The 16,230-nt window shown below is 39.5% G+C and overlaps 1 protein-coding gene across 2 annotated transcripts in view; it reads right to left on the bottom strand.

The window, feature by feature from the left end:
• The window catches only part of PTPRK (protein tyrosine phosphatase receptor type K), a 403,942-nt gene that overhangs the window by 194,797 nt on the left and 192,915 nt on the right, over nucleotides 1–16,230 (bottom strand). For both annotated transcript variants that reach the window (XM_082047252.1, XM_082047253.1), the window contains exon 6: nucleotides 11,796–11,970. In XM_082047252.1, coding sequence (XP_081903378.1) covers nucleotides 11,796–11,970 — 175 coding nt within the window. The remainder of the gene's footprint in view (nucleotides 1–11,795; nucleotides 11,971–16,230) is intronic.

Below are 16,230 nucleotides of genomic sequence, written 5' to 3'. Positions count from 1 at the left end.
GGTATTTATTGCTTCTTGCCACCGACCCATCCATCATTTCTCTGAGACAGCTTGGAACGATAGTGCCAGACCCTCACATTACTGCTCCTTGAACTCTGTCTCATCTATCTTTTGCATCATTCCCCATTTGCAGCTAAGTATCATCTCCCTGCTGCAAAACTAAGTGTGAACCTGTAATGCCTTTAACCTGCAGTGCCGTTCTAAGAGTAATTGATTTCTTTTTATTGCAGACACGGTGCTCAGTAAGACCATGTACGGCTCCTGAAGCCGAGAGATGGTCAGGACAGTACTACAATGCAAGCGTCTTTTGCCTTTAGGAATATGATCCATTTCCAAGGATATATTGCTATATTTCCATAGCTAGCTATTTTGTAATGCATGTGTATTAATCAATATATAAAATTGGTATAGGAATATATATGCAATTTGTGTTCCTGCAGTTCATCTACAATTTAATAGCAAGATTCGCTCAAATGCAGCTGAAAATTAATGTCAGGGGTGTCTTCACTTTGTATTTTTGTTAGGTGATTCAGTATTAGAACACTATTGGATTTTTAAATGCATACTAAAGCACACAGGTGCACCTGCATTCAAAAAAGAACCTCGATTAAGTCTACATTGATCATGGCAAGACTTCACTAGCATGATGACTTGTGTACCATAAACCACCCAAGACTAAGTATTTTAATTCAGCTTCATCTGAATGCTGTTATAAAAGTTTAATAAATCAAAATGATCAAAATGCCCCCAGTGGCAGGTTGGGATTCAGTTTCCAATTCAAATTCCCTTTAATATATGGCTTCTCTGACATCCTGCATTTTCTGCCATCTATGTTGAATTCCAAATGCTCTCCTTTTCATCATTACCATACATCTACTCATCAGCACACATTTTAACAACCCTGCACAATACACAGAGATGTCAAATCTAGGGGGGTTTTTCCTCTCCCCTAAACTAGAAAATGATGGCAGGTAAGGGAACTTTGTCTACCCTTAAGTAAATATTTTCTTACCCTCCTGGCTAACATCAATGACATTTAAACACCGACAGACCATCCTGAGCCACAGTATTCAAATGAAACATTTGATTTAAATAAATGTAGAGACAGACCAGATACTGCAAGGGAAATTATCTGAGTGCAATACAAGCACTGATGTGGTGGGGCAGTCTGGAGACATCTCTAATTAAGATGAGAAAAATCATGTTACTGCAAATGATCTTCATGTCATAGCACTTGGATAAAAAGCAGATATAAGAATCAAAGAAACCCCTTGATTTCCTCCCTGAAGTGATACCTGCCAAGACCCTTTTCCTCACCTTTTTCTTTCCTATACACTGCCTCCCATCAAGTCTAAAGGTAAACAGAGATTCCACTATTCAGAGTGATTACATTTTAATTTCCCAAATGCTTTATTTGCTGTTTGAATACACCTATGCACTTTCCCAGTACGGAGACACCTGAGAAAATAGAGAGGTATAGCACAACGCCTGTACGGTGAGACCACGCTCACACAATCAATCATTAACGCCACATCTGTGGTATCATCATTTTGAAGCAGGCTAAGTGAAGTCACCTCATATCTTGATTTTGCTGGATTAGACAGAGCAGGTGATACCCAGCTTATGCTGCCTGTAAGGGAGCTGATAATACCTGGTTTGCCACAGAGGCAGAAGACCCCAGGCGAACATTACCTAAAGCCGGCACTAAGCCTGCTGGCACAGAGCTAACTCCTCTGCAACTGTGAGCTGCCTGGCCAAGTTCATCCCAGGCCACTACTTCCTGTTATAGGCTTCAACTCATTTTGATTGACCCTACAGCTGTATTTATTTTACTGCCAAATCACAGTCTCCACAAGACCTGACAAGACCAAACAGCAGCCCATTGCCTGGCGAGCAGGGAGGGCTCTTTTCCCGCCCTCCTCCCTGCTCCGGGTTCCTGGCTCTCAGGCCAGCTCTGGTGGAGCTGATTGCACCCTTCAAGTAAGGCAGAGGGGCCTGAGCCAGGCTGAGAGGGAGCAGCTGGATGTCCATTTTGTTTGCTGAACCAGCTTACAGAAGCAACACAGACCTAGAGCCAAGAGAAGGAGGAGGGGGATTGTGCGTGGCTAGGGGCATGGGAGAGGAGCAAGGAGAGGAGCAAAGCTTCCCTCCTGCCAACAGTTGCCCTTTCACCATCACTTTACCTGAACATTAAATACAGTGAATCCTTAAAGCCCTGCCCAGGCCCAGCCCTCCTAGCTCTGCACTGATCCCCCTTGAAACAGCACAGGCATTTGTCCACATGTCGAGACGGATTGCAAACCTAACTTCAAAAGTTTTTTTTCTGAGTTAATCTTGGTGGGGAAAAAAACAATCAAATAAGCAAACAAACAAAAAACAACAACCACCCCACAAACAAAACTCTATAAACAAAAAGGATTTCTCTAATATTGTGCTAGCACGTGGTGTAGGACAACAGGGAAGACCTGCAGAGCAAAGGTGTTGAGGACCAAGCAACCCCTCTATATGCATTTTAGGTAGCTTTGCCTAGGATGAACTTCAGACATTACTGAGTGCCTACTGGCAGCTGGAAAGCGGTATGTGCCTACCTTTTGGTTTATTTCCCTCAGAAAGAAGGGTAGTTCTCTTGTTCTGGTAGGAATTGAGGGCCAGGAAATGGTGACAATCTGGAGATTTGCTTTGAAAGCACGTTCCTGTCTGAACGCTTATCTACATGGTCAAAAATAACTGTCAGAAAACCAGTCAGACCTGCTTCATTCCTGGACATGAAATACTGTCACACCCAACGGCACACAAAATAGTGTCACACCTAATGATCAGAAAAGATACAAGAAAAACTATTTGTAGTTCTAAAAGTAATCAGATGGCTAGAAATGTATCAGCTTCAGATACATAAAAGCAATGCTCAGAAAGGAAGAAAAATAGCCATGAAAATATTGATCTGGCCTATCATCAGCATCCCCAGCTTTCCTCCTCCTGTTTTGTTTTTTTTTTTCCTTTGTCCTGCTGGTTTCCACCCAAAGCCTGTGGAAAGAGAGTTCCCAGCATGGTTTCTACTGAGGAGGGGAGGAGAGAGACGATAAGAGGGCTTCAACAGCGTTTGCTGTCCCATGTGCTCCCATACAAGTGGGCTGAAGCCTTGCAGGAAACACAACAGGAACTGCTGGCTGCTTGGACTCATGAACCAAACTGCTACTCAGCACCAGCAGCCACCACAGATACACCAAGCAATGAAAACCATAAATAGACAATGTCCCTGGCACCAAATCAGTTAACTGTGAATCTGTTTCGGATCTGGCATGGTTATTTTTTAATTGATTATTAAGTTAACTGCAATCCTTATATAAAGATATTTAGCAATTATGCAAAGCTCTACAGAGGTTATAAATCTATGCTTTGACACAAGAGGTTATACGTTATCCATTCCCACCTGTGAGTGGTAACAGGATTAAGTTTGATTAGTTAGGAGAGAATCTAATAAAAATAAAGACTGAAAGAAAGCACCTCATATGAGCTCAGTCATCTTACATGGTCCCTTCTTTGGTGTAGCCATTAATTTTGCTTTTGTTAGTATCTGGCAAACTCTTTTGACATGCTCTGTGGCTTCACTTGTATAGCAAACAGCATACTTTCAAGAAGAAACAAATTAAGACGAGCAGTATTCTCTCTCTAGCTCTGTACTTTGCACCCCTGCTCTACACATACATATTTTCTCCTTGAATGAGAAACTAAGGCATAACGCTAACGTCCAAGGTGAGAGGGTATTGCCCCGTACTTAAAAGATGCCTGAACCACAGATGCCGGGAATGTAAAATCCTATGCCAACAAGCGATACTTCTACATCTGCTCTTCTCTTACACTCTGCCCCAAATAGCCCAGCCACAGGCAGGAACATGGGGCTACAGTGCTTTGGTTTTCGCTCTGATCCAGATCAGCCACTGTATTCAAGGAATACAGTAAGACGACGTGTATTAGCACTGAAAAGGCTAGCTTTTGCCTAGTGAGAATATTAATTTAGACTATATCAAGCAGTACAAAACTCATGTCTTGTGAGATAAAAGCAAAATGTGTGCTTTACCTTACGTGTTTCAGATCTTCCTGTAGAACAAATCATAGAACTACAATAAAGCAACAGTTCACATTAAAAAGACTTGAAGAGGATTATGAGGAGATAGAAACAATCTCCAGTCAAACTAAGCCAACACTGCAATGAAGCAATCGGCTAAAGAGAGTCCATCACACCAAACAGGAGACTAATCTTTGTCAAGAATACAAGGTATTACTTGAAGTGATAGTACCACATAAACTTTAAAAAAAAAAAAAAACAACATATACACATGAAAAGACTTCTAAATGAAAACATTTTGCTCCTCCCTTGGAAAAAACAAACAATCAAAGTGATTGCTACAAAGCATTGTAGCATTTCCTATTTAACATGCCCTTTAATGATTTGGATGATGGGGCAGAGAATACCCTCAGCAAGTTTGCTGATGACACCAAAATGGGAGGAGTGGCTGATAATGATGGAGCGTCATGCTGCCACCCAGAGGGACCTAAACAGGCTGGAGAAATAGGTTGAGCAAGGTTCAGCAAGAATAAGTGCTAAGTCCTGCACCTGAGTAGGAACAACCCCAAGAACCACCATACACTGGTGGCCACACAGCTGGAAAGCGGCTTGGCAGAAAAAGACCTGGGGGTCCTGGTGGACACCAAGTCGAACAAGAGTCAGAAATGTGCCCCCGTGGAAAAGCAAGCAGAAAGAAAAAAAAAGGCCACCAAAGTATTAGCAGTTTGAGGCAGGTGATCCTTCCACCCAGCACTGGTAAGGCCACACCTGAAGTGCTGGGTCCAGCACTGAGCTCCTCAGTACAAGAGAGACATGGACATATTGGAGAGAGTCCAGTGAAAGCACATCCAAAGATGATAAAAGGACTGGAGCACCTCTCCTATGAAGAAAGTCTGAGAGACCTGGGACTGGTCAGCCTGGAGAAGAGAAGGCTCACAGGGGTATCACCAACACATATAAACACCTGAGAGTGTGAAGAAGACAGAGCCAGGCTCTTTTCAGTGGCACTCAGTGCCAAGATCAGAGGCAATGAGCACAAGCTGAAACGCAGAGGCTCCCTATGAACACCAGGAAATGCTTTTTCACTGTAACCAAGCACTGGCACAGGCTGCCCAAGGAGCTTGGAGTCTCCATCCTTGGAGATATTCAGAAGCCATCTGGACACAGTCCTGGGCAACTGGCCCTAGGTGGTTCTGCTTGAGCAGGGGAGTTTGACCAGATGACCTCTGGAGGTTCCTTCCAACCTCAACCACTTTCTGAATCTCTCATTCCAAATATATCCCTGAGCAGCCAAGACTGCTCAATACAGAACACTGGAATTGAGCCTATTCTAAACATTCTGCATTTCGGTTCACTCCTGCAAATCTGATTCTCCTGGGCTTCTTTTAAAAATTCGGTCAAATCTCCTTTCTTCTACTTCTCCAGGAAACGCAACTTTCCTGTGTTTTCTGAAGAAAATGAGTGATGCACCTACTAATTACAGAAACAGAGACAAATGTTGCCTTAGCAAAGGAGATGAGCAGAGTCACTCGCACAGAGAGCTGTCTAAGAAGGAAGCAAGGCTGCTACTCCTTCTGGTATGGTACACCTATTAAGATCTCAAGACTCCTATCTGGTTCAATTTATTAATTATGAACATATAGACTTAATGATGTATTTTCCTATATTCTTGTTTCATTCTTCTTACGTAAAGGAGGCAGGATTTGACTTTACGGAGACAGGCCCTCTTTACCTGCTGTAAGAAACAGGATTGAAAATAGGAAGATTCTTTTGTTAAGCCTGCTTAAAGAGGATAAGATCTTAATAAGGTAGAGAAATTAAAACCAGAGGATGCCACAAAAATATCAAGTTAATTGGATGTTGGACTCTCTGAAGGATGCTCACACCTAAATATACACCTGAAATATAACTTGTGTTTTATTAGCAAGGTTTAGAAAAACTTCACAAAATCACTGCATTATTTTTTCAACTACTGCAAAGTCATTAAGACATTATCATCTGCTTTTCCTATAGAAATACAACCATGAGAGAATTAGGTTTCAACTAAAGGGAAAACTTGGAGTATAAAGTAGTCTGGAAGGTGTGCTGAGGGTCCAAAAGAGTAACAGTATTCATATCTGTACTCCAGGAACGCACCTTATGAAGGAAGCATAGCAACCACACGGGTCTACAGACTCACAACTAAAATGTTTGCATACTCCTATAGAAGTCTGGCAATGGTTCAAAGGGGCACTTAGCCAACATAACGATGGAAAGCCCACAGATTTCAATAACTTGGTCTGTGGAATCTCTCTTCCCTGTTTTTCCTCTGCTCTGAAGTTCAGTGAATTCAGAGAAACACAAACCCAAAGACCCAGCTCAAGACTCTTCAAAGACAGAGTTCGAAGCCCTGTTACATATCAACAGTGTCTCCTGGAGACTGAATTTCTGAACAAATTACAAAGTTTCACTAATAACCTGATTTGTCTGGCATTTATGATGGTGGGTGATAGGACTAAAGGTGCAAAAAGTAAAATCTACCAGTTCGTCAGACAGAGAACTTAATGCTGAAGGACAGAGATACGGGTCATTTTGCAAAATTGGTACAAAAAAGAGTTAGCCGATTTGCAAGCAGAGAGTCTGTATTCAGACTACCTGATGCATTTACTTCTCTCTGCCACCTAGTGCTCTCCTTGGCATATTTTTAAGTCTGCTATTATACTGAACAAATAAACCAGGTAGCAAAATTGAGGACACATATCTGGAGCAAGTCCAGAGATTTCACTTTTTTTCCCAGACAAAACAAGTACCAGTGAAATTTGGAAAGTAAATTTCGGTCCACAATTTTCTGAAATGAAAATACCTTGGAGTTTTCTTGTAAGAGAAAAAATAAGGTTCCTGTTAGAAGTACTTGCCAGGGGCATACTCCACCTTCACAGTCTTCTGGCATCACCAGGGACCAGTCAAATTGCTGGTTTCCCTATATAAAATCCCTAAAGGGATTTCAGACAAAAAAAATCAGAAATATCTCTGTCAGACTGACTTACATAGTAAGAACTGTTCCTGATGGGAAACTAAGTCCAGTAAGAGAAACAAAGAAGAACAAAACTTGAAGCCAGTGACTTAGAAGAGAGACCACTTGCCATGTCAAAACAAACACAGGAAACAAAATAGCCTCTTTCATATTAAAAAACTCATACAAACAGGTTCATTTACCAGAACATATGATTTCTGGAAGAATAGCCAGAAGACAGTAGAGGAAAACACAGAAGAAAACTGACTTCCTTTCCTTTCCTTTCCTTTCCTTTCCTTTCCTTTCCTTTCCTTTCCTTTCCTTTCCTTTCCTTTCCTTTCCTTTCCTTTCCTTTCCTTTCCTTTCCTTTCCTTTCCTTTCCTTTCCTTTCCTTTCCTTTCCTTTCCTTTCCTTTCCTTTCCTTTCCTTTCCTTTCCTTTCCTTTCCTTTCCTTTCCTTTCCTTTCCTTTCCTTTCCCCTTCCCAACTTGCATTTACCAGGGACATGAAGACAATTCCATATTGGAACCATAAATCAAGGTGTAAGCCTCCCCTTGCTTTGACCCCACCATAGGAGAGCTGTTTGGCTTAGATGAAGAAATGTTAAAAAGAAAGACTACATTCACCCAATAAAAACATAAAAAAATGTTATAATTTATGACTCAAATAAAACTTAGAAGCTTATCAGTAGAACCAGACATATGGTAGAGATATTCACAGATTATTAACAAACATTGCAATTGATACCTACATTTTGAGGGTTTTTTCCTTTATTTTTCTTCACCATCTTTAACACTAACCTACATTTTCTTCCAATTCATCTATGTAAGATCCTCTACATAAAATAAAATGCACCACACTTCCTGCTGATTTCGCAGTACTTAATAGCATAATATTAAGTGTTGTACAATTAGCCTGCTAACAAAGTGTAGTTATGTTAAAGGAAAACAAACTAGAGAAAGCACACAAACATACAGTGTAATTCATTACCAGACCATTTGAGACAGTGGTTTGCTGCCTTTTTTTTTTGACAATCAGAGCAACAAACTGCTGTTTCAGGAGAATTAAAAAAAAAAATAAATAAAATAAATAAAGACTTATTACTCACATGGAACTTTCAGGTACATTGTAGCCAAAGAAAATGGTGATTTTATTCATGGTCCCCTGCAGGACTGCCCGAGTGTAAGACATTCCACACAGGGACAAACTAAAATTGGATTATTCTACAAAGTTTTGCTAACAAACCACATAAGAATGCAACATCAGCTTTATCTCCTCCTGACAGCCTCTTTTAACATACCACGTCAACCAGGAAGTTGTTCACAACTGCTGTGATGAAAACTACCTCGTTTCTTGATGCACAAGATCACTTTTCTGATAAATATTGCCAACTTCAGACAAATATTCCAGCAGGTTTTTAAGAGCTCTGAACAATGGCACAGTACAAGAACTGATTACAATTCCATGTTAAGCAGCAAAGTAAGCAGAAAGCCTGTGAGAGCATAATATTCGCAAAACCAAGTAAGAAACAAGTAAAAACAAAGAAACTGTCAGTGTTGTCGTCTTCTCTCTTGTATATCACAGTGACTGTTCCTTCCAGCGTCTCCCTCAAGTTCCAGTGCAGACAACCCTGAAGACTTCAAGAAATTACCTTCCCAGAAATGGCCAATTTACTGGCCACCAAGGGAAAATATCAAGAGATGATTAATCAGATAGACCTATTCAGGAGGGTAAGTTAACTAACAGTAATGACAGCAGCAAGCTTCCTGTAAAGGAAGGGGAACGGGAGAACCCCTATCCAAGAATGACAGCAATGCCATAGAAACCACGTAAAAAAATCAATACAGCGCAGCCACTGAGCTGGGAGCTGATGATCAGCTCTAAGCAAAGGTGAGACATTAAATCATTGACTGGAACTACTTGTGGTAAAAAGTCATAATTGAATTACAAATCCTATCCTAGTCTAGTTTTTCTTTAAAAAATTAATCAGAGTAATTTAGTTATCCCTTTCAGAGTCTTTAAATGTATACCATTGCTCCCAGGTAACTACATTGGTAATAAAGTTTAGAACTCCACTGAAAGTAATTCTTCTGTTAAAGCTCAACATGGAATAATGATGTTCCAATGTGATGTGCATTATATAACTCAAAATTTTCATTACCAAGACTAACTTTGGGACTGTGCATCAGAAAGTATTAAGAGGCCTCTACACCTATATTATAGTACCACATGTCTGTACAGACGTGGAAAATGTAAGGATCTCGGCCATGTACCTAAACACTCAAGTTCTGAGTTACTGTGCAACAAAACTCCTGGTCCTCATCCCTCGCTCTCTAATAACAAAGGCTGTCAATAAAGTTTGGCTTCTACAAACTAAACACCTTATCATTACTCAAAATGATCTGGAAGCAATACGAAAGTCATGACAAAGTAAATTGTGTTTCATCTTTTTTTTCCCCTTCTCTGGCTGTGAGAACACACAGATCAATACTCTTCAGCATGAGAATTCTGCAGCGAAATTTTCATTTGTTACAAACAGCAACAAAAAGGCCCCAAGCATGCCCTGTCACTTCCAGTTTAGAAGGAAACGCACTAATAAACTCTTCCCCCTGGGTCATCTTTGACAATGGGCAATACTATGCCAGCTCTTATTAAAGGCAATTCGTATCAGTGGCCCAAAAATTTCCTTTAAAATTATCATCTTTTGTATCCATGTAGCAAGATGTCAGCTTTAAAGTGCCACTGAGATATAGGACCTGTCATTATGGTTAATTTTCAGTACAGTTTTAACACCAGGGTAGCTGATCCCTAAGGATATGCTTTTTTGGCTAACAAGATTTATTTAGTGGTTATCCAGACAAACAAGAAAATATATTACTGTATATTGCTTTTCAAATATAACAGCAAGCAATAAATCCTACTATAAAACATAAATCCTTGTTCTCCAGCATGATGTCAAATAGATGAAGATGTTTTCAGAAGAATAATATTTTTCTTTTATGTTTACTTAAAAACAAAAATATATAAATATATAGGTATACATATATATATATATATATATTTTTTTTTTTTAAATAAAATAATTAAAATTCTTGGTCTTCCAATCCAAAAAGCACATAAAAAGTAAAATTAACCTTAAAATATATATAGCTGTTGGATATATAGCTAGATACATAGCCAGATATCAAGTTTACATTTCAAGCCATAAAGATAGTATTCTCTATCAAATGAGCTACGCTTCTCGGCAGGATAATATGCTGAATTTAAAAAGAGAGTACTATGAAGTTTGATATTGCTACCTGATTTATTGAAAGAGATAATATTTTAAATATCAATTTATTGTTCTATAATACTAGGAAAAATAGAAAACTTCATTTATTGGATGAATACATCGATTTGTCCTGCTTTTTTAACAACAAAACAAAAAGTCTGCTTTCATGCTCTAACAGGACTAATTTCATTTTATTATGATGAAGACTGTCTTGCACTTTGCTAGACAAAAGGTACATCCAACAGAATGAAAAAAAAAAGCTGTTAACATATTGTCTAAATCCTTGTATGGTCAGCAAAGCCCATTTTTATTGATGTTATATGGAAGGCATAAAACCTAGTTGACCTCAAATCAACTGGTCTCCCAGAGAAAAGACCTCTGCCAGCAAATGCTAGATACCAAATACCTCAGAGCATTTCCTACATTGCTTTCATTTCTACAGCCCAAGGACTAACTTGCTCTCCCAGTCCCGGTTCTGGATGTCAATCGACCAAACAGCCCATCACTGGACCAAGGAGTCAAGAGAGAGCCCATGGTGCATCCAAATCCTGCACTTACCTGGCCAAAACAGCCTCCACACTGGGTAGCAGCACCACAGAGAGATTTTGTACACCACTTCTTTTTCCTGGTTAAAAACCACCAAGCCCCATCACAACTAAGAGTGAAATGGGCAGTTTTGCAGGTGACAAAATTAGGCAAGGAAAGGCTTAATAACTTATCCCAGGCCAAACAACAAGTGACTTTTGGAAGTGAAAACTGAATTCCTATATTCAACCATATCCTTTACCAGTCAAGATTACATGCTTACAGAATACAAATTGCATAAATTTAAAAAATCACCAACCCGACATTGCCACACACAAGCTCTGTTTGCACCCCAGCAGGCTTCTCAATGAATTGCAGCAACAACAAAAAAAGTATTTCAAGTGGAAAAAGTAAGCTTTCCTTTTCCTTCCTCCTACTTCAGAGGTCAGAAATCATCACAGAACATCTCCATAATGCTTTCAGTCCTTGGGTAGGTGAAAGTTTACAACTATTTTTATATACTTGTCTCCCAGGTAACGGAACAATGTATTATTTGCTGTACTACCGTCTGCTCAAGTCAGCAGATTTTAAAAGCAAATGTTAACTAAGTACAGTGGAACCTCTCTTACCTATAATAGTGTTTAAGAAAAGTTAAACAGTTTTCACTTCAAGCTGAGCAAATAACATCCACAGAAAAGCATATAGGCATGTTACACACATTGCAGGATCAAGGTTTTTACACAGATGCATTCTATGGAAAGCAATTGTAAGAAGTTTTGCAAACCAGTCTTTCATTTTATGACAATTTCAGAGGCTTCACAGGGCTATCTTTGTATGAGCATTTCAGATGAAGGCATTTGTAGGCTAAATAAAAGGTATAAGCAGAAAGCACTGGTATTAAGAGCATTTAATTGGATAAAATGAAAGCAATAAAAACTTTACCTCGAACAATAAGTTGAGCAAAATTCGACACTCCAGAACCTCTCTCTGACTGAGTTACACAGCGGTATAAATCCTGGTCGGTTTTTGTCACCTCTTGCAACTTAAAGGTAGCAGCAAATCTTCTGTGATTGATATTTTTAGTCTGAGCAACTGGAATATCTTCCCCGTTTCTTCTCTGAAAATAAGAGTAACCAAGGCAGAGTTACCTCATAAGAATACAAAAGACATTTATCACGTTCATCCTAAAAGAATACATAAAAAAAAAAAAAAAATGCATTCAGTCTGTGCTGCATTTCCATGGTAGAAGAGCTGAGTGTGGAGGTGCCATCAGGAGACAAGCAGTACTCAGAAGCATTTCAGATTCAAGTTGGGGAGTGAAAAACACCATCAAGCTTTTGTAGTGCCACAAAATATGATCACAACATATTTAACAGCCAGTGCTTTCATAGCTGGAACCATCCTAGGAGAGCCCAGCAGTAGCATCTGTACTCCTAAGACAATTCGTTCAACTTAAAATTATAACAGATACACTGGGTCTACTGTAAGAAATATCTAAACAAACCTGGCATTGAGGGATTTCATAGGTTTTTCAACAGCTCTTTTTCAGTAACTAGCCAGTGTTTTCTTTTTAATGATACCTTTTATCTGTACAAGTTCAATACCTTCTAAAACCATACCTTTATTATACTAAGCACCACCTATCTACTTAAAGCTAGCTGAAATAAAAAGGTGAGGGAAGGAAGGTGCTAAAAGAGGAATGATGCGTATCTCATTTAAAGGGACAAACTTAAAGCGTTCTGAAAAAAATCATAGCTACCACAAATCACTGAATGATTGAATTTGTTTGGAGCTGTGGGTCAGTAAGGTAGAAACAGTTTGAGCCCTTTAGTGACCCTTTTTCCCTATTCCCACTCACATTAAATGCTCAATTTTTATTTTAATAAAAAACAGACCCTCCACCAAAAGTTAGCATTAAAAAAAATCCCAGAAACATGCACCAACAGAGGATGTCAGTGCTCTCTCCCATGGATCAACTGTATGCTTTTTCCCAACCAGGATACAGTTTCTGAGCGCTCAGCTATGCTCAGTCCCCAGAAAGGCATCATCATCTTCTTGTAACTGCGTCACCTGCTCTGTTCAATACACAGCAAAACGTGACCTTCATGGACATTTTTAGCTCTAATCAACCCCTGGATTGAGAAACTTCATTGAGGTCTTAAACTCTGAGCTTTCTGTCTAACACAAGCGCTACTGCTGAGCCACGGAATTTAATAACATGAAAGCCTGTGGAAAAGTACAAAGGGGAGCAAAAGGAGATGAATTAATGCTGTATGTGTATATTAGCCAGCCTCCTGTCACAGGCAGGAGTACTTCATAATACTCAAACACTTCATTTGACATCTACCCTTCCTGGTCTTAGCGTGGGTTTGTCATTCTCTAAACAGTTTTGTGGTAGATTAGCCAGTGGTTCGGCATTGCTTCAAACTCACTGAAACAAGAATTCACTTTAACCATTCATATGTTTAAACAGATGAATTAATTCTCTGCCGTCTTTCTTGCTGCAGTCAAATCACCCATCCCATGCTTTGCTGCCAGCTTTGGGTGAAACCGTTCATTTATACCAACCTGGCAGATTTCAGTCCCTGGTGTTCCACTACAAAGACCACACCATCACCTTTATCAACAGCAGGTTTATTGGTATGACTCTTTCTCATTTCACGGAAACACCACTCGAGTTTCAAGCTGTTCCAAGCCACCCTCTTTGCCATTACACCAGAAACTGCCACCCAGGGTGAAGCTCAGCCTGCAGGGCTGGGCCAGAAAGTACAGAGAGATGCAAAGAGTCAAATCAGATCTCCAAATGGATGGCACGTAAGACATTTCCAAAAGGTACTCGCATGGCTTCTCTCTAGAACAGTCCCCATCCCCATAAGCACTAAAAGCCTGCTCATCACACTGCCTGCTATCTGACAGGGTGTTCACAGGGCAAAAGCAATGGACATTGGGCACTTGGAAAACTGGATCCACCACAGCACAGCTGGGTCACCCTGCACCAGGCACTGGCTCCCCACTCAGCTCGGGGAATATCTGCCTCCTATTGAGAAGAATTAAGGAAGTTTGCTGATGCCTGTAAAGACTGCTATAAATGAAAGGCTTTATTGAACTTCAGAGTCAATGTAATTATTACATTCCAATATCACACAAATGAGAGGTGATGTTAAAGGCTTTATTTTGGTGCTGCTTAAGCTACAGTAAAATTGTTTGTGGGAAGTGCACCTCCCCCTCTGGTTAGCTGGCTTCTCCTGATACTAAAAGCTAAATCCAAAAGCAGGATTTTCAAGCTACTTTTCCCCTCTCCTCAGTTTCAACCAAAGGCTGGAACTCTCTGGGATGATAACTTAATAAAACTTGAATACGGTGCCTTGAAGTCAGCAAAATAAATAAACTTCATAGTGCTTTCTTCCTCCCAGAGCTCATGCTCTCATTGCCACACCACAGCCAGCAAAGAGAAATCAAACTCCCATTAAACATAAACTTGCCACATAATTGTTAAAATGACCAAGAAGCATAAAATAAACAGAAGGCATATTGTTAAAAGCTATATGATAGCAGGCTTGACAAATAACCCAGTCATTCTTTCTCTGCTATGAAGGGGAAAAAAAATATTAGAGAGTTTTCTATAATAAAATGGACTCCCTTCAATACATGCAGTGCTTTAAATTTGAATGCCAGGCACTCAGTCTGCAGCAGAGCAGTCCATCCAAGCTTGCTGTGTAAAATAATCTACCCTCCGAAGCTCAGAACTTGCTTACTTAAGCTCATCTGAACACTTCATGTTGAGAAATGAAGTGAATTGGGCTCCTACTTAAAATGAAATATTAATGTACATTTCAGAGCAATTAATCAAAATGAAATAGAATAAGCTTTACACTTCTACTCCAACAACAAAACCTAGGATTTTCTTTTCTATTTACATGAGTGATTTCCTACTACTTTATCTTACAAGGCTTAGAGCAGTTGCTCAAATTTCTCCGTATTACATTTGTTTCTTGGGAATCCAACTTCACAATTTCGTCTTCAAAGTCTATATTCATGTACAGCTTATCCATTAAAATATTTTCCCATCATTAAAAAGACGAACAGTTCAAACAGAAGAGAGTTCTCACTGAAAAATGAATGTTAAAGAAAATACCCTGCATTTATTTCAGTGCATTTATCCCTTACAGTGGTAAGCCATTAGCCAGTCAGAGTTCAGATGTACTGCTACAATCTCTTAATTAAATTCTTCTTTTTAATGTCAGAGCATTACCACTGATTTTAAAGGAGAGGAAAGAAAGGCAGCAGTGCTCTCTGCTTATTAGAGGGTCCCTGGTACATACTGTTTCAATTTATGTCCTGCTCACACTGAACAGAGCTTGAAAATGCTGCTCAATTAGGTTTTAAAAATTCAATTTAAAATTAATGTGGAGTTATACTAATAGGTAATGGCTGTACCCTCTGCAATCCCTGGTTCCTCCAGTCCCTTGCTGTCTGATTTGATAACCCTGAATTGCTCATTTAGGAGAGGTCACCACCAGGCAGTTCTCTTTTTGTGAAAATAACTCTGGGCTTCACAAAGAACTACGCTTTATAAACAATTGATTAAAGGAAAGGTAAGCATGTGGAAAAACCTCCTTATTTCTGGCATTTAAAATTACAACATTAAATAAGCCTCTATGACTTCAAGGTTATTTTTAATTTGATAGGAACATGATTTTTTTTTTCCAGACAATTAAATAAGATCATCTATATTTTAAACAAAGTCAACAGTAAAGTCTATGCAGCTTTAAAAAGCAATCATAGGCATATTAACAATTAGCCTCACATTCTTTTTGTGTCTCATGAAAGAAATCAAGCATTTAATAAACATGAAATGAAATGTTAGTGGATCTTCTAGAACCTAAATGGAACCAGAAGCATGTAAACCTCAACATCTTATTTAGTTGGCAGAATTTAGGTGCATTTCTAATTTTCTAATAAAAAATTAAAACTTATTTCATTTCTCTCTCAGCTTTTTAGGTGGAAAAGTGGTAAGTTTTGCTTTTTTATTTGAAGAGCAATAAGATACCACAACTTTCTGTGGTGATGTTCCCTCTAAATTTTCCTGATCTCCTTTTTTTTCTTTTCCATACCACTGATTTTTATCAGCCTGGACAGCTCAACCTTACACATCCTCATCCCTTTCTTAGCGTAAACACCTTAAAATAAGTCTGCTTCACTGCTGATAATTACAGTCAACTCTGGTTGCCTTCTCAGGCTCTCGGCTGGACACTGGGATGCCTCCAGAGATCAAAAGACATCAACACTTCAGCTGCAGTGACACACGCGTTACTCTGGCAGCAGCGCCCACTTCGGCTGCCCTCACTCGCTCCCCCCTCACCTCTGCTCACACAAA

Source organism: Streptopelia decaocto (genome assembly GCF_964273445.1).
Source record: "Streptopelia decaocto genome assembly, chromosome: 3".
Lineage (NCBI taxonomy): Eukaryota > Metazoa > Chordata > Aves > Columbiformes > Columbidae > Streptopelia > Streptopelia decaocto.
The sequence above is the reverse complement of the archived record's forward strand: the minus strand, read 5'-3'. Positions and strand labels throughout refer to the sequence as shown.